Source organism: Brienomyrus brachyistius, chromosome 12, assembly GCF_023856365.1.
Source record: "Brienomyrus brachyistius isolate T26 chromosome 12, BBRACH_0.4, whole genome shotgun sequence".
Lineage (NCBI taxonomy): Eukaryota > Metazoa > Chordata > Actinopteri > Osteoglossiformes > Mormyridae > Brienomyrus > Brienomyrus brachyistius.
This window is the reverse complement of record NC_064544.1, coordinates 20,653,514-20,673,548: the sequence shown is the minus strand read 5'-3', so window position 1 is coordinate 20,673,548 and position 20,035 is coordinate 20,653,514. Positions and strand designations below refer to the sequence as shown.

General features: G+C 45.3%; 1 protein-coding gene across 1 annotated transcript in view; it reads right to left on the bottom strand.

Annotated features, from left to right (window-relative positions):
• The window catches only part of fgfrl1a (fibroblast growth factor receptor like 1a), a 79,539-nt gene that overhangs the window by 37,733 nt on the left and 21,771 nt on the right, over positions 1-20,035 (bottom strand). The window contains exon 3 of the mRNA XM_048971612.1: positions 767-1,039. Within this exon, the coding sequence (XP_048827569.1) occupies positions 767-1,039 (273 nt within the window). The remainder of the gene's footprint in view (positions 1-766; positions 1,040-20,035) is intronic.

Sequence of the window (20,035 nt, the reverse complement as noted above, 5' to 3'; positions counted from 1 at the left end):
TATGTATTAAGAATGGGATGTCATTAAAGTTTACATATATGTAAAGGCAGGTGTCCCAAAACTTTTGGCAATATAGTGTACCTTCATAATGCAGTACAAAGCATCCTTAATTCTTATACCAACTATTATAATGCAGTGTTATAATACAGATAAAGGTATCTATTGTGCATTATAGACGAGCATTCATAATGCATAATAAACATGGATATCATGTGTTATGCCTTTTTATAAATGTTTAAGTATAAATGTTTATAGTACTTTATGAATGCATTATAATGCATTATGAAGGTATATATAATGCATTATGATCACTTGTTTACAAACAAGCCTTTATTACCAACAAGCTTACCAACAAGGTTGTATTAATGAGTCACTACCATTTTTAAGTGGCAAAAGGGAGTTTTATTATAAAGTACCGATTTTGTTCATAATCACGGGTTAAACTTAGCATGAGTAGAGATAAAAATTGGTCTACCTGTGAATGGATGGCAGAAAGGAATGTAACTCAATACCACAGTAAAAGTTACAAACACCTCAAAAAATGCACTTAAGGGCCAGACTAAACAAAGCCATTTGCTTTGGCCCGGTTTGTGGCCTAGGCTGTTATTAGGCTTTGACTTGCACATGTGCAGGAAGGCCTACTCCAGCTCAGAGCAGAACAGGACCAGCACTGCTACATTAATGCCATGTTATTGAAAGGAACTGTATGCTCAGCCATGGAAAACCAGAAAGGCAGCCCTGCCCTCAAGCAAAGGGGGTGACTCACCAATGACGATGAGCGTGTAGTTGATGTTGACGCTGCCAAAGCCATTGGTGGCCTTGCAGACGAAGGTCCCCGCATCCTCGGCCTCCACCTCTTTGATCTTCAGGCCCTGGCGCAGCATGCGGAAGCGTGTCCAGCCACTGTGGATGTTGCGACCATCTTTGGTCCACATGATCAGGGGAGGCGGGTCCCCTTCCACAGGGCACGGCAGCTTCATGGTGCGGCCGATCCTCACTGTCTGCCGGTGGGCCACCTGCTCCGACACGCGGGGAGGGCCTAGGGAAGAATCAGGAGCAGCTTTTACAAACTCACGCGGTATAGATCTAAGGCAGTGTTTCCCAGTCCAGTCCTCGGGAACCCACAGCCGGCCCATGTTTTTTCTTCCTCCAAGTTGCCCGTCAGACAGTCCACATTTTTTACTGGGAGCTGAGAGGGAGGACAAACATGGACTGTCTCTGGGTCCCCCAGGACTGGATTGGGAGACACTAATCTGAAGCACTAACAGCTTTGAGAGCGAAAGACTAGTTCCATTGTTAATCTGGCCAGTCCTGTGTTGCTCAGGTTAATGAGATCCCATATAAAAATAAATATATATACGTCCTTCAAAACCATTGGGGGGGGGGGCTATGGAGTACATAATAAGAGTAGACATAAGTACATAAGGACATTCTGACTGCATGAAGTACGCAAGCTGAGTTTTGAATGCCTGTTTGGGACGTTTTTTGTGAAAGTCCTCTTCCAGAGTTCTGGAATTCCTACATATAACATAGTGAATTGTACAAACAGGGCTCTGGTCATCTCTGTCATGTATTATAGAACAATGGGTAAATGAAAATCACTGATGGGGGTATATTTGAGATCAGGCAGCCATGGTCCAGCCCAGCAGACTAGTCAACCTTTAAGATGGATAGTAGTTCTGCAAGCAGTTCCTGTTGGACAAAGATCTCCATGAGCCAGGAAAAAAGCAACAGCAATTATTCCTCTTGAGTCTCGATGATGCAGACCATCTGGAAGCTCATAATTCCAGGCCCTCTTTGCCATGCCCCAGGTTTAATGAGTTCTCATTAGACCGCCCTCTTCCCCACCCCCACCCCTCCCCCCTCATAAAGGGGCGTGGAGCTGGCCAGCCCCAGTGACACCAGAACATACCCCAATTCAAGGAAAAGCCGGGTGCTTTTCTAGTGGAGAACATTAAAGGTCAAAGTGTAAGGCCAAAGTTAGTGGTGCTTAGCTCTTAAAGCTTATCCTTCTGCAGCATCTATGTCATGGGATTTATGTATCGATATGACTTTTATGTTGAATTTTGATATACCATTTTTTTATTCATTTGGAAGAAGGTTCTGTTCATTTTAAGTATTACTGAGAAGCCATTAGTCTACAAAATGGAATGGTTTATGTAGACATGAGTTCCTCTTGGAAGACAAGGGCCTGGAGACTAGATGTGTTTTGAGATTAGGTGCTGGTTGAAAGTCTCAGTGAGGCTGGTGATGCTGATCTCATGATCAGCATTGCAGGGCAGAAGTAAAGTTCAAGTCATTTGGCCTCTGATTAGGGAGAAAACAGTCAATTAATGAACCTAATGTTCGATTTCCCAGAGATGCTGAAACCAGATTGAAATAATTGGGGCAGCACCTCATCCAGAAAACGCAAAACAACGTAGAATATAATTACTTTCCCTAGTTTTACACCACATATCAGATCAAAAGGGGGAAGCCAGCCACCATGGAGCAAGGCTCTTTGCTGCTAATTAGAAACGTTCATACTGGCTTATCTCAACATGCCTCTACTACTCTAGCTTGAGGGAGGAAGTTAATATTACAGCAGTTGGTAAACGGAACGCATGAGCGCAGGGGTTCTATTCCCAGCCGGGATGTCATGCTTTGATTTTGTGCGTATTGCAATTACGACTTTATGCATATTGTGCAGCATGCATGGAGTTGAGTAGTGAAAGAGTGGGATCAGTAGTAAGCAGGAAGTAACATGCCAGAAAAGAATGAAACAGGAGATAGTGAAGAAAATAGGGAGAACAAGAGGAGACAGAATGACTTAGGAAAGGGGACAGGAGTGAATTTAAGGGTGAAAATGACACAGCACCACAGTTTAGTATAATAATGTACTTCTTCCACCTTGATGAATAGCTTCAATATGTCAAAATTGTCAGCACAGTGGCAGTTTCTTAGCAATTATGTACAGCATACAGAACGGCATTTCAAGGCCATAACTTGGGCCAGAGAGCTGCAATGTTTTTAGCGAACATATGGCCAACACACCCCACACTATTCCTGAATCTTGAAGGCTTCTTCACTAATACACTTCAAAGAGAATTTTATTAACATGTTAAATACAATTAGCTAAAGGAAATTCCACAGGAAGGTCAAATGGCCCAGACCAAGTATTTGGAAAAGAAGATAACATACAATGTATTTATTCACAAAAACTTTCAGATCTTCAAGTACAAAGCCCAAAAGTGATTCTTTCACTCTAAATAAAGTACTTGTGTTCTCTCAGTCATGCTCTCATGTTACAATATTTATCGTGTTCAGTTCGACCTTGGAAATAAGCTCTGTATTCCCACTATTTGTGGAGCTCAACAATTCTTCTTGAAAGGCTTTATAAGAATCTTGCACTGGTTATATAAGACATTCTTTACCAAGATTTTCCATTCTAAATTCAACAAAACTTTTGTAGATCCTGTTTGTGGCATTTAACTAAAGCACTGAGCAAATTCTCCATCAACCATTAAGAAAACATCTTTGTTTTTTTTTTAGAATTACTGTTTTGACAAGTGTGTATAATATTTACCTCAAACACAAGCTTAAATAACTGTATCATAGCCGACGATGCTTTGTTCTGTACTTCAGACAGGCAGAAAAATGCAGTAAGCCTGTGAAATGTGGCAGAATGTTGTGGAAGGTTTCTTATTCGATAACTGGAGCCACACAGTGCCATTTAACCAGGAGGCGGCCAGTGGAACTCGTCACTGTCTCATTTCGGCCATGCCCCTGCACAGCTCACTGCACAGGGTTGGCCTGCCCTGCCGGAAGGGTCTCCCAGACCGCCCCCGGCCAGTCGCGAGCTGCTCGGCCGCCCCAGCAGACAGGGCCTTGCCATTCTAGCTCAGGCAGGAAATTATACGTGTCATTGTTTATGTCTGCGGGGAAAGTGCAACCGCGGTGCTTGTCAGTCAGCCACGTCTCTCCGGCTCGACTGCAGCTGAACCATTTCATGGCCTCATGGTTGTTTTGCTTTGTCGGTGGCTCTTCCAGGGCTAAAAAGGGCAGAGATTGTAAATATTCCCCTCCGCATGACCAACGTGCTAAAAACATGCTACTGTAATTAAAGGGGTAATTTCAGGTTTAATACATTCTAGTCTCGTAGATATTGGGTAGGTTGTTGGGTAGGTTTGCATAAAACAAACAGGGCCAAGCATTCATGAAATTATAAGTTTTGCATCCGTATGCATCAAAAGAGAGATCACAGATATCGTGAACCAATACGGCCCAGTTAGGCCCAGTTTTTTTCTATAAGTGCTGGTACAAACATCAAAACGTGACTGGCCACTGGGCAATCTTCAGCTGAGATACTGCTGTCGATGAAATTCCCACCACTTATAAGATAAAGTTTACAGGAACAATAAGAAAAAGGAAGTATAACTGCTCTGTGATTTAAAGAGTCAATATTTTTGGATAACAAGTGGAAACCAGATAAACGAAATGGCAATTACAAGTGGAACAAAGTCATATCCCAGCATGCAGTTGTGTGCTCAAACTTTTGTCATTCTCCAGTGAAGGGGCTGCTGGCCTGCAGTTCCTGCCCAGCGTATCACCTACTGTAGAGCGAAGGTGTGAAAAACAAATTAGTCATAAGCAGGAATTTGCTGGAGCCACTCTCCACATATGCCGGCCCTCTCGTGGGAGAGCCAGTCCAAGCTTCGTGCCAGACCTTCACACAGATTGAAATCTCAGGCTCCAAGTAAGAGCAGACAGGCTCCTGCTGGTGATTTACGGCACTCTCTTTCTCTCCCTCAAATCCTTCCGCGGGCCCGTTTTTGGAAAGACCCTCGGGCTCACCGCAGCTCAGTTATGGACCAAGCAGCTGACAGTAGTTCGGGTTTGAAACATGCTTGAGTTCTGGAGCCAGGGGATCAAAACATAGACCTTTCATAATATACTTTATAGTTTTGTTTAATTTTTTTCTCCTTGCACACAAAGGACAAACTCAACAGATGGTAGAATGAGACAGCTTCCTTCAAAGGGAACATTAATATTGTTTATGGAGAGACAATATCCTATGTGTCCACAAGAAATCACAGTACATGACCAGAAACAGAAAACTAAATAGAATACTGGTAGATTATTCACCCTGCGCTTTTTCATTTATTACTTAATGCCTATGCTGAAAAACAGTCACCCAACACAAATATTCCATATGTGCATCACTGCTTTCAGTTTAAACAAATGTATGTTTCCATATTTAATGTTTAAGATGAGAATATCCTCCATATGGTCTCTGATTTTTTGTTTCTGTTGAATCCATGGTGCCATGAAAATGTAATAAGTAGTCCACATTTTTGCAAAAAGAAATATACGAAACGCACATCTAAGAAAAGGTACAAATGCTTATCATACTAAGTACAAAAGCTTGATGAACAAGGGATCCTGTGGATTTTCAGGTTCCTGTTAGCTGCTTTCTTTGTGTTTTTTCAGGTTACCAGAAGTGTTTTCTTAGGAGGTTTGTTAAATATTTGTCAATGTGTGTGCAGGAGAAACCAGTAGCCACAGGAAACATTAACGTTAAATGTGTTTTCGCCATTAAACCTAAATGTATTACCTTCTGTAGCTGCTAAAAATGCTGAATCCTGGCTATTCCCAGCCCCCACACTGCCACAATGTGTAATCTCAAAGTCTACCAGGCACTCTGAACCTCAAATCCAATAACTGCCTCAAATATTCCCCATAGACACACGGTATAATTTAGGACTGTGTCGTGAAACAGGGCCACTTGTTCTATGGATTTTCCTAGCTAATGCAGAAAGCAAGCTGCATGACGACAGAACCTACGAAGCTTGGGTCGTAAGGCAGGGAACATCTGTGACAGAATGCTAGTCCATCGTCGTGAGCTTTTGGTTTTTTGCGGGCTACTTTTACAGGTGCTTGAGAATAGTGCTAGTTTATGGAAAACTTATGTCTTTGGATTGTTGAAGTGGAGGAAACGTCTAGATAATTGAAACTCAACAGTCAGCACCAGTGCTCATTTTGAGGGAAGGGCAATATGTAATTTCATGGAATATGTCCAGGAAGTAAACTGGCCCATAACCAATGGGGCATTTTCATGAATGAAAATGAGCGATGAAGGCTGTACTGATTCCCTAGGTATGGTAGACTAACCCTATCTCTGTGTTCCCTTCGATCACCTCTGCAGGCCTCATCTCTAACAGCCACAATTACTTTTCTATTTAACATGCACAATCACAAAACTTCCACCTTGCACAATAATATTAAAATGTATATTCGGTGGATTGATCCATATATTGTACAGGGTGAATTGTACACTGACAAAAATGTACGAGTATTTTCTAACCAGCGTTCCATGTCTACCAGCGTGTTCTTGTAGGCAGCAGGAGCAAAGCACTAGGTAGCCTTTTGCTCTGCCTTTAAGAGAGCCAGCCTCGGGGCAGCAAACATACAGGTCTGGAATGTCCACCACCAAGGGGGGAACCTCATAAAGCGCCTAGATTCCAGCCCAGACCTCGAGTAACATTCCTCCCCACACTTTCCCCCTTGCTGTGACCACCACCCTGCATGCCTAATGCTGCCAGTGAGGTCAAACTGCTTCCATTTCCTGAATGTTTCTTGGCTCTGTGCATATATCCAAAGACCAGTTCCTTACCCGGGGACGAAATCTGTTACCAAACTCCAATCAGATCACGACCCTTCGGTATTAAAATAGCTTGATGCACAACATTTGTACTGGCACATTTCTGGCCACAAAGGGCACTTAAGTGCAATGGAATGCTTTTGATTATGAACTCTTAAGTAGGGCTTAGCTACAGTATTTTGGTGCCAGCATTTTCGGGGCCCTTAAGGAGGCACAGTGAGCACGATGTGGTATGAGTAGAGAGCAGCATCAACCTCCTGGAGGCTCTATCCATGGAAACTGCTCTCTTAGAAACACAGCCGAGGGCACTCCAACACAAACTGGAGATGACTGACAGATCTGGCAGAAGAGGAAGGAAAGCTGGTAAGAAAGGAAACCTGACCAGCCTGTAATGTCACAGGAGGGTTCAACCTGTGCTACAGTTTCAACACAACTCATTCATGGATTGTAATAAAATAACTTGTTTTAACTTCCCTTACTGATTGGCAGATCTCTGCAAGTCTCCAACAATCTCTATGTTCTCACCTATTTCTACAGTTTTCACTCAGGTCACAAATTCCTTTTCCAACCCACCTTCACTCCTCTACATCCTGTCCTTAGGGAGATTAAAAAGCTTGGGCCAAAGAATAAAGATTTTTAATCTAAAAGTGAGTTTTATTTACAGTTGAGGGAGTGGTAGCGGCTTCCACACAATCAGAATCAAGGCGCCGTAGAAAATCAAAGGGCCGGCTCATCAGAAACACTTAAATGAGGTATCAGCGCCGCGGGTGAACGTGGTCAGCATGATATGTCAGATGAAGGAGGAACAAGACGCTCTTCCTTCACCCTGCTAATACTAAGTGTTGAAGAGGCATCAAAACCAGAGCCAAGGTCAGATGACCAAAGAATGTCTGGGAGGCTCCTCTTCCCTGTATAACATATCACCCACTCCCTCTGCTCAAGGATTAAAGCTCCAACCTTGAATCTGCTCCACGGCACAGCGGCTGCAGCCTTCCAGTACCAAATGAGAATCAATGGGCTGTCTTTTGGATCTAGAGAAGCTTTCTGGTTTCAGTCCCTGGCCTTCCAAGCTCCGCTAGATGATTAAACACAACAAACATAACGAAAGTAGAAACAATGGGCAATAAAATTTACGCAAAATAAGCAGAAACGTTGATTTAATAAAATTCTTTGCTAATGTAACTGCTTCTTGACTGCTGCACACGGATAACTGATGGACCAAGACGACATACGATTTCCTTGATTATTAGTTATATATTATTCTTTATTGTTGCTTTTTCCACTTTACACGATGTATGTGTCAGTTTTGGCTCGGGGACTTTATGCAGATCTGGAATGGTGCTCATGCTCATGCTAACTTTGGCTGCCCCAGGCCTGTGGTCCAACCTTGGAGATTCTCCGACTGCTTCTCCTGACCCATGGCAATCACATTCTCGGCTGCCAAAAATACATGCACTCTCTAAACACTGGCAAGAGAATGACGTTCTGTGGAAAGTGGGCACTGATTGAGCAATCCAAAGTCAGATGCAGAAATCAGTCATAACAATGTGTGATTTATAGATTCCTCGGCTGGTCCTGGAAGCCCCAAATAGTCTAAACCATTTATTTGCATCTACCAAACGCAGAGCATAACCTAGCATTAGTGGGCAATAGCATAGCCACCTACAAATTTGCGCAGTTGCAAAGGGGCTTCCCCGGTATACAGGGGTGGCAGAAGGGGCTGATGGGCATTTCTGACATGCCTCCAAAGTCTCCAAAGGCCAATTATGACGAACTTCAAAGGATTCTTAATTCCTGACACTGACCAGCAAGGTCTCAGTGTCCCACTAACAAACCACTATAACCTTAAGGTACTTATTAACAGAAAAATATGGTTTCATCGTGCCACTAACAGACCACTATGATTCCAAAGTTCCATTAGGAAACTACTGTAATCTCACAGTCCCACTAACAGACCACTGTGGTCCCAGAGTTCCACTAACAGACCACTGTGACCTTGAGGTGCTTATTAACAGACAGCTGTGATCCTACTAACCTCTACAGCACTGTAGTATAGAGATGTATCTATGGTAGTTAACCTGCAGAGTAACTTTCTAATATTTAATTTAAAAGTAAAAACATGTCAGTGTCATTATTGGGTAACGCTGTACATTAACTGCACCTTCATAATGGATTCATAGGCCATTCACTGTGCCTTCATGATGGATTCATAGAACATTCACTGTACCTTCATGATGGATTCATAGAACATTCATAAGCAGCACGTAAGTATATCATAACATCCTAACATAACCGAACACCTTTAACATACATTAATAACAAAATTATATGATAATAACAAACATTATAATTGTATAATGCATGTTATTAATGTATAATAAAGCTGATATGGTATGTTTGGATATAAAGGTATACTTACATGCTGCTTATGAATATTCTATGACGTTTGATTACCCATTATTGTGAGAGGTAAATAAATATTAGTCTTAAAATATTAAATGTATATATTCCCACAGGTGAACAGAACACAATCCTGACGTTTCACCCCCCCCCCCCCCCCCTTACTGCAAGACATGAATCCTCTCCACTTTCACACTCACGGAAAGACACGCACACAGACATGCGCGCATATACGTTTGTACTCATATCTTTGTGGGGACTCTCCATTCATTTCCATGGACAAAACCCTAATCCAAACAATGACAACCTTAACTCCTACCCACCCTTAACCATAAGTAACCAAACAAAATACAAGACTTTTGGCATTTTTTGTTTTTTGGCTGCATTCACAGATCTTTGTGGGGACCTGAAAAATGGTCACCAGAACATCAAAAAAACAGGTTTTTATTACATTGTGAGGGACAGATGGACACACACACACACACACACACAGATGCCCTTCAGCCAGACAGCAGACCTATTCTCAGTGTCAGTAGGTCAATTGCTTACACTAGTGAAGCATGGCAGGTCTGACTGTCCTTAGCCCCGGGGTATGTCTGCCAAAACTGGAGCCACCATAACACACCCTCCCTTTCACACTCACTATGCTCCTGGAAAGGCAGCACAAAGCAGCATTACTGCAGGAGTGTGACCTGCCATTTATCAGACACCTGACCCCAAAGCAACCTAGAGGATGGAAGACTTTTACGTTCTGAGTCTGAATTCCTGGGTTAATAATTCAATTTTGGTTCCCGTCATGTGATAAGAATTTTTAGAGGCCCATCGCCTTTGACATTTCCAGTGTCTGAGTGATATTAATATTACAGAAACAATAAATAGGGTGGTATAGTAGTAAGTCATGCAGAGCAATCAACCTTCACAGCTTTCGCCTTATCTTCTGCTCCAATGACCATGTAAAAAGTGTGCTCTAAAGCCTGACCAATCACATACTCTCTTTGGGAAGTGGGCGGGGCTAAAGAATGTCTCATATGGTCACATGGTCCTGCTGGCAAATTCCAGATCCCAGTTTCGGAGGTGATGGAGACATACCGTGCGTGTAAACGACTGGGAAGCTAAACTAAACAAAAACCTGCCCGGTGTCTCTCTCTGTCCTTTCTTCCCCACAAAACACCTGCGCAGGGGTAAAACTGCAAATGGGGAGTGTGTTCACACAAGAACGATTTGCCCTTACAATTCGGCACAAATACATCATTAAAAAGCTGCTTTGGCACTGACAAGTGCTCGAATAGAGAGCACCTGCGGCTCAGCGCAGCCGACAGCAGGCAGAAGACGGGATCTGTTAAGACAACAAACCGGGGGCACTTCCCGGCTCCCTTTGTCTGTGTCCTACAAAGGGGGCTCCTCCGCTGAAGGTTGGATGTAGCCGCTGCTGCCCTACCTTCTCGCCCACAGCACTTCCGGCCCGTGTTGCTCTTGGAGAGGCACTTCTCCGGCCGGCTTCCTGCTCTGTTCATTCAGCTACCGAGGTGCAGCGTAATACAAATCCAAATTTCCAAAAGGCATCCACTGGATTCCAGTGATAATTCGTGTCCCAAGGATCTGGCACCTCAGTGCCCACATTCCCTAAGTTGCTTACGCAGCCCTTACCACAAAGCACTGGCCCTCCTCTCTAGCACCTCCTCCAATCCTGTATTCTTTCTCTAACGTGTCTGTTTGCTCATCTACACCATAACCGCCAGTGACCTGACACCCTAGGCTGCTCACAGGCTTATAAATCCTGCGGCATCTATTTAAATGCCTATAATGTTTACACTCTTACAGGCCTCATACACTGCACATATTAGGAAGGGTACATTTAGGTATGACTAACGATGCCCATCGCCAATTGCTATATACACCCTGGTAGTAGGACACTGTGTATCACAATTTTCTCCCAGGGCTTAGCTGAGATATTATAGCTTGTATCAGTGTCGTTTAAGGTTGTTTCGGCGCATTCTGTCCACTGTATATGCAGTAGGAGATGATCTACTTTTCAACAGCAAGTTTCCCCGAATAGGAGCATCTACATGAGGGATAAATCATTCACAAGAGGCCAGAGGAAGCCCTGACATCGGCCACTGGGAGAGTAGATTTTAACTAAAGTAAAATTTAAAAATGTAGCCTTGGTGGGGTAAGGGGGAGTAACAAGGCCCCTTTTCTAGCTGGGGGAGGCAGGCCTGGCGAGCCACTGGCCACAGCAGACCTGTCAGCTGACAGTACTACAGCGATGTCAGAGACCCGCTCACACGACGGCCCCTTTCTAGCTGGGGGAGGCAGGCCTGGCGAGCCACTGGCCACAGCAGACCTGTCAGCTGACAGTACTACAGCAAAGTCAGATATCCGCTCACACGGCAGCCCTCCTGAGCATGAATTCAGAACCGCTGCAGCAGGCTCCATGGGGGGCCGGGAGGGGGGGGTGGGGTCATAGCAGGTGCTGAGAGAGCTTTTCAGCACAAACGTTCTCACCTCGTACCCCACGTTCTGCCCGCAGAAGCATCCCCTGGCATGCGTGTGCTGCAAGCTGCCATGTGGGGGCAACTGGGGGGTGTGTTCTAGGGGAGGGTGGGGGGAGGTTTACTTTGGATTCATTGTACCTTTTATAATTCAGAGTGTGAAGGTACCTAGGAGGGCAGGAGGAGATGAGGAAGTGGAGATGAGGAGGTGGAGATGAGGAGGTGGAGATGAGGAGGTGCACCACCTCAGATATGCCTACAGAAACCACATCGTCTTTTACGTCGTATATTATGCAACATGTTTAGATCTCTACTCCAGGACTTTTAAAATCCAAAATTACTTAATCTAATTATTTAAAAAATGCAATGGGTTGGCATCCCATCCTGGGTTATGCCCTGTCATGTGGCTTGCCGCATGATTCTGGGATTTGGAACCCCATGGTACACAAAATGACTGAATGAATGAATGACTGAATGAATGAATGATTTTAGCCTAATTCATTTATGTAGATGGTCATAGAGTTTGTACTGTGTGGATGGATACAGCAGCAGGCTTCCTCAGCGGCGGCCTTCTGCTTCAGTGTCTGTGCTCTCATCTGGCTCGCTCCCGGCTGCCCCAACGCAACAGCGATTTTGTTGTCGACCCTTTCTCACCAGGAGAAAGGACATTGTAGGGCTGACACCCCGCTGCTGGACCAGATCTGGCCCAGACAACAGACCAATAAACACAGCTGGTGAGAAAACAGAAGTTCAAAGAGCTGGCGGAAGTGTACAGCCGGGCCTGTTCCAATGGGCCGCGGCCGACGCACATGTGCGCTTTGTACCTGCTAATTGGCTCCTGGAACCCTAACCCTGCTGACTCTTCACAGCAGACGGTGAGAGACAAAGTGTGTGCAGAGAGGTATGTGTGGGCCGCAGTTATACAGAAGCTTCACGCAATCGCCGTGACAACACGCAGAACGGAGACTTGCCAGCGGCCTTCAAATCAAGACCTTGGCCCTATGTCAGTCTTTTTTCCTAGAACCTTGAAGTGACGATTCAGCTTTACCTAAAACATGTGGCAGCGCAGTCATTAACATCCTTCAGTCATCCATTTGAATTTGAATTACTGATTATGTTGATGTTAGTTAAAGAGGTTTAGCCTGCTTGAAATGAGCGACGAATACGTGGCCCTCAATTTCTGCAAGGGGATTCAAGGGAAATTGCCTTGGAAAGAACTTTTTACCGTCAGTTTATCAGGCAAGATTTAACACCAAGGCACAGAATACAAAGCAGCTTCATTAACTGTCGTCTTCACTTCAGCGGATTCAGCGGAAGCAGAGCTGACATCCCCAAGCTGTCCACCAGTCAAGAGAGAGTCAGAGACAGAGACAAAGAGATACGGAGAGAGAGAGAGAGAGAGAGAGAGAGAGAGAGACTGCCTGGCTCAGTGGAGGTTTTCCGAACTGTTTTTCTGGGAAACTGAGAAACTCTCCTTTATGATAGCACAGACCCATGACGCAGAGCCTGATGGAGCTGGCCAGCCAGTTTGGGAGGGGGGGGGATAAGGGAGGGGGAGGGGCAATCTCATAGCAAAAACAAATAGCAGGAAATACTTCAATGCTCAGAGGATAACTTGCGGGGCGCTAAGAGGTTTGCTGGTGCACCGTGAAGCCGGAGGAGGGACCGTGCCGGGAGTCACCGGACGCCCGCTAAACCCGCTAAGTCCACTCTCCAGTGATCCCGCGGAATTCCGCTCTGGAAGGGACCTGAGATATGCAGCCAGCGGCTGAGCTCTCGTGCTTAGCTAGCCGCTCAAGTTAGGCCGCGGTGCCCCCAACAAACATGGTGTCAGCCTTGATGTCCTGCTCCTACTCGAAAGACTGCAATAAAATACATCCTAGCGTAGAGTGTTTGTGCATCCAAATCCCGCTACCCCCGCTGCTCCACACGCGATGTGCGGCGTAAGAGTGCGCCCTGACATGTTCCCTCCATTCAACGGCAGATCTGGATCCACAGATCAAGCGGATTTGGGGCTGACGGCAGCTCCGGGCGACGCGGCTGAAAGCACAGGCCGCCGTCCCGCCTCACTCACCTATTTGCATTCTGGGATTTGCATTGAATCGGCACAGCTGGGCCAGATTCCGCGCGCTAGCCGGCACGCCCCCGTTACATCTTCTTGTCAAAGAAAAACCCCATCTTTTTATCTTTTCATCTTTTGTGCAGTACATGGCATAATGAACCAAGGTGTGTTCAGGACAGTTAAAAAGGTTTCAGCAATATACTTGAGTGCTGTTTCATTTCTTTTCCCTTTGTAATGGACAGAACGGCATTAAGTTTAGCTTTGCTGCTAAAAACTAAAAACGGTTTCCAGACCATCCAGCAGATACATTTTCATCGTGGCTTTTCTTATTATTTATTTTCAACCCACTGAAAGGTGTTATAATCACATATGGAAGCTGTATGAGCAACCAAGGCTGCTAATAGCGGCTAAAAAGTGGACATTTTTGCTGCAGCCGAAAGCGTCCTCTTCATTCGATGGTCGTATCGGCAGCGACTGTGTTTAATGTATTTCTGTAGGTATCTTGCAACTACAAACAATGAAAGGAGCTGTGAGGAAGCAGCCATTGGCTGTGTGATGCCTTCGCACCCTGTGTAACTGCCGCTGTCACTCTACGGCTTTTCTCTTGCCAGCTTTGCATTACGCTGCCCGCGGTCATCACTCCACCCCAAACAGGCAAACCTTAAATGTTCACTCCACTGTCTGTGACTTTCTCCAAAGGCGCCAGATTTACAGCGATGGTCCTCATTCAGCCACAGGAATAGGAGGCGACAGAGAGCTAGGAGGTGCCAACATTCATGCATATCAGTGCCCTGACCCTGAGAGTCGGCTATCTGAATGGGCACTGACCTTGCATGGTTTCCTTTCTCTAGCCTTTGTCTGGCCTCATTAATAAATGGCCAACGGTGTGCGATTGTGCTCATCTGAAGGGCCGGTCAGAGGGAGGAACGATGATCTTGGTCCAGTGAGGGAGAAGTTTGTGTCGAAGGCGTGCAGATACCGTCCTGTTTCCGTGTTTGGTTAGAAGGTATGTCTTTAAGAATCACCGAATTTGGTACATGAAAAACAGCCATGGTTTTATCCCTTATTATTTTTACTCCATGAAACAAGGTAGAAGCAGGTGGGCAAGGTGGGGGCATACTGGTAGACTAGTAACATCTGCTACAGTCCCGGCTGTGAAACCACTAACATTCAGTCCATACTGGGACCATTAAGTTGTTGCAAATCAAAGGTGGGAAAACCAGCAAAGTCTGGTGACGCTTAGTCAGAGGGGAAGAAAGTCCAAAGGTACAGAACAAGCCTCTGCTGAAAACACGCAGGTCCCAGTAAACAGAGCCCCCTCTCCCTCCCCACCTTTGTAGGTCGCACTGGGGGGGGGGGGGGGTTGAGAGCATATGCTATGTCAGCCTTTTTCACTAATCGACTTACATGCCTGCTTATCGTAAGTCTTATCATTGCGCCGGCTAGGAGGGTATGCATAGCATTTACCCGGGAGGCGGGGGGGGGGGGGGGGGGTGGGGGGAGATAGAGACACACACAGACACCCAGGAGACACGCAAGGTCTGTCAGCAATCTCACACACGGCCTGCTGCCCTCACACAGTCATCTGGTCACACACTAAGAGAACTTTAATGAACAGATGACTGGGGATCATTTACCAGATCAGGCACATACTGCAAATATCATTAAACATGAATAACATTAAAACTACATTAAGCAGTGTGTGAGGCTCAATGAGCCAACGAGGCTGCGCATAACATTGCTGGGTCAAATTCTGCGGCCGGCAGAGTGATGTCATCTTTGGGCCCCCACACAAGGCCTTTAACACCAATTGTTGACCCTACTTTCTCCATTGTACCCCTCTTTGGATAAAGCATCTGCTAAATTGATGGATGTAATGATAAATATAGACCTCAGGCCACATTAGTGCCAGGTCTTTACAGACATGAGTACAGTGTCTTTAATGCCATGTGAAGGAGGACTGTCTAGTCGCAGTAAAGCTTCTCTTCTGTCCATCCCAAACCAGGCCATTCCTACCACAGGTGACAGGTCATCCTTTGTGGGGACCTTCCTTCCGCTCACGTGAGCCAGGCGCTGGGCTCCAGAGGAGGACACAGTGAGAAGCTGCTATCTGGGTCTCGCCACATCCATCACCTACTATCAGTAGGTCAGGAACTATCAGGCAGGAAACAGGAAGGCAAACAGCCGGAGCCACCTACAGAGGTGTACTTTGGCTGTACGCTTTCAGAGTTTCCCTCTGCAAACATCTCAGTCCCCCCAGACACATTTACAAACACCATTTAAAGGCTCCAGGTCAAAGACCATCTTCCTTCTCTATGATCCTGACCACACATAATTGCTCTCCATTTATTTTTAATATTAATTTGACCCACAGCGATTATTGCATCATGTTATATTCAACCGGGACGCCATATTTCTGATCATGACTGTTGTATCCTGTCTGCTGCCAGTCAAGAACTCAAAGATCTTCCTTAGAAGAAAGTGAAGGAGTCACTGTTGCTATGAAAGGGGCTAAAGACGAAGCCAGAGCCTGGAGGAAAGACACAGGGGCTTCCAGCAGCCAGCTTCGCAGGCGTGGGTGTTACGCGACTCCCCCGGCAGATGAGGTGGTGCCGGTTTACAGCCCAGATTGACTTGCTGAGCAGTTGTGGCTCCCCAACAACTTCCCCCCAGACCTCGAGCAGCGAAAGGCAGGACGAACTGAAAAGCAAAGCTAACGCTATGGCAGTTATTTAAAGGACTTCTTCGTTCTCGTGATCCTGGCAGGCGAAGGTGTCACAAGAACACAAGCGCGACATGTGTCCCATTTTGGGCAGAGGGGTTAATGTGTAACTGATAAGCACAGGCTTGCCAGCTCGCCCTCGGAGCCCCTCTTATCTGTCCGCTGAAGGGTGCCTCCACACCAGCACAAATCGGCCGGCAGCCCCACAGCTCCTAATCACGCGTCAATATTTGAGAATGGTTTGTGTAATCGCCCAAACAGATGGGGATTAGGCACCAAAAGGGCAGCGTCTGCACCAGCAGTCACACACTGGTCACATGATGTGCTTACAAAAAAAACTCTTATAACTTGTTTATTATTATCTATTAATGATTTATAAAAATATTACAACCTAATTAATAACTAGATTATAAACCATTCATAAACCCTTTATAAGGGTAGTCTTATTGTAAAGTGGTACTAAATATTGAAAATTTGTTATACATTCCAAATACAAATACTATCTACAGATTAATGCAACCTAGAACTGCAATTAAAAAGTAATTCCTTGACTATTTGCATGGTGACAATGCCTAAGCCCTTATTTATTGCACAAACTGTTTCAGCCTGTAGGTGGGAGGTGGACTTTGGCTGTTTCTGAGCTCTGTGATTGGCAGTGCCGCCTGCTCTCCCGGGGCCCTACCCTCTCCACCCCCCCACACAGGGGTGCCCCCCTCACATCCCCTCTTACATTCCAGGCCTGGGTCTCAGGCGTGACTAACTCAATTTGTTCTGCAAAGGTCCTCGTCACAAGAGTTTTCACCCGAAATCTCTGTAGTCAATTGATTAGCCCTAATAAGCCCCCAAAGCCCATAGCAAATCCCCCCCCCTCCCATTCCCTTGGAAAAAAAACAGTGCTTAAACAACCTGCCACAATACAATGCATAACACCACACTCAGGCAGCCGCTGCACCCCAGCCTGTCCGTCATCCTGCCCCCGGGGCTGGGGGGCGCCGGCTCTGCATGGTCGGCGTGTCACATTGCAGGGCTCCACAGCTGGAGGATAACAGCAGCTGTGGCTGCACAGCCCCCTCCCCAGCACAGAACCATAGACGGGACAGAACCACAGACAGGACAGAACCACAGACAGGACAGAACCATAGACGGGACAGAACCACAGATGGGATAGCGCCACAAAAATATGGAATCACAAATAAGCTGGACTCAACTCTGCTCTTACTCACACTGAAAACCGCATAGCAACACTGTCTTCCAAAATCACCTAATGTAACCACCATAACCACCTACAGCTGATCTCCTGACTGCTTATGATAATTCAGGGATGCAGAAAAAATGGGTAAAATTACAATCAGTCACTTCAGCCATCCATCCACCATGATATGAGATAAGGGTCAAAGTGACAATCAAAGTAATCAATAATTCAAGCTGCTTAACAAGCACCCGCTACATGAAAAACGCAGATAAAACTCAGGAGCAATGCACTTCGCAAAACATCATGCTTTATTCATGGTGCTGTATTCAGCTTGTGTGTTCTATCAGTATATTCCCCAGTCCGATATATGTAAAAACAGGGGCTGTTTTTTAGTTCCTGACCCGTCCACCACACACACACACACACACACACACATAAATGTCTTATTGGGCCAGTTTGGGGGCTAGCGTATATTTCCAGTGCACAGCACATGCCTCTGCAGCCCCCCAAGCGGGTCCCCATGCAGACAAATTCAGCAAGTGGCGTGAAATGTATCTGTCAGCGCTGCAGCCTCGTACGTGTCATTACGTGACGCCGCTCACGGCCGCGACTGACAGACTGTCTCACTGCTCGGCCGGAGGTGACCACTGCTGCCGCTGATTCTGCTCTTCCTGCTCTGCCTCCACTGGCTGACCACAGCCACATCGCAGGAATATTCAAAGGAAAAACTGCTACATGCATATCCTCCGTATAATCCTGGATTCCCAAAGTTATTTTCTGCAAAACAATTACAGTATGTTCGCATTTATTTAACACTTTTGTTCAAAGCGACGTAAAAGCAAGACAAATAGTGTTTACAAAATGAACACTTCTGTCCTGTGTCAGATACTTATGCTATTAATATTGCTACTATTATTAATATTACTATTACTATTGCTGTTGTTCTTGTTGTTGTTGCTTAGCAAACAGTCTTTCAGTCAGTACAACAGAGTCCCTGCTGTAACTGAGACCCTCTTGGTTTTGGTTGCTAGAGCACAAACACACAGACATAGACTCACGCACAGCCGAGGTCTCAGGGACCCCGTCAGTGCATAAGGAAATTGAATCAGTTTCATCGCATGCTTTTTAATTCAGGCCTGGAACCGGCAAGGCCGACATATGAAACCTTCACATACTTTAGATTCTGAGTCTTTCCCATTCTCGCATCTCATCTTGCACTCCACGCCTTTTCCACACTCAAAGTAATGCCATGTCCAATTTGGTCCAAACCGAGGATGGTTCTTTCAGCCACTATAAGCCATTTATCTATTTGACACAAGGCTGAGATTTGCAATTGCCTGATTTTCTGTCATTTAGTTATTTTCTGTATTTCTTGTGCTTTTTTAAGAAAAAAAAATCATAATTCAGCAACAAAATTCAGCACCATAGCCTTTTGCGATGACTATGTTTAATAGAAAAAAAACTACGACTTTCTGAAAAGACTTCATGAAAGGTGAGGCTCCATTGATACTGGTAGATGGAATAGCTACTCGAGGTAATGCCGCTTGTGGCAAACCGGACATGTGCACATCTGCACTGCGACAGCCAGTCTGAGAAAGAGCCTTTCTGGTTAGGTTTCCACTCAAATCGGTGTTTGCAATCTGCTGATTGGAGCTCTGCAAGACTTAAGCTGAGAAAAGAAACAAGACACTGGACAAATATTAAGGCTCATTTCACCATGTGATATTCCTCCATCTCAATATATCTGTGTGAGAAAATGTGCATCATCAGCCTTGTCTTTAATGCATTTCAGCCTTGAATGTGCTTGTTCCACTGTATGACCTGACCAAGAAAGCTGAACATCAGCATTTAGTAACTAGGTATAGAAACTTAATACCACGATCAGTAAAGGTAATACTATGATAATTTTATCTGATACATAATCAGCTGGTTATCTAGACTTTGAATGTCTAGATGTAAACACATTCAAAACATGCTGAGATTCGTCACCAATGTCCTACTTATCCACAGGAGCCCTCACACTGGTTGACATGGAGCAGGTAAAATGTATTGTCAAGAAAAATACTTTGGTCAGACATAACAGGCATAGCTTAAATTACTACACTTACAAGCCCATTGAGGTCCCAGGATACTGTGTCAAATCTATATGACCGCATTCAAACACTGTGAAAAGGGAAGAGCTATTCTGTAATTTTTAGGTTTATTTTTTAAAATTGGATATCTAAATGGTATCGTTCCTCGGGGACCCACAGGCTGTCCAAGTTTTGGAAAAAATGTGGACTGCATGGCAGGGAGCTAAAACACGGACCGACTGTGGGTCCCAGAGGACCAGACTGAGAAACACTAGCCTATAGTATCAGCATCCAGCTGTAATACCCCAAATACCAAGCGAGAGGAAATGAACTAATACAGTTTCTTTGTGTCTGCATGCCTGGGTTGTTCCCTGCCTCGTGCCCATTGCTTCCAGGATCGGCTCCGGCCCCCCGCAACCCAGTAGGATAAGCGGTTTGGACAATGGATGGATGGA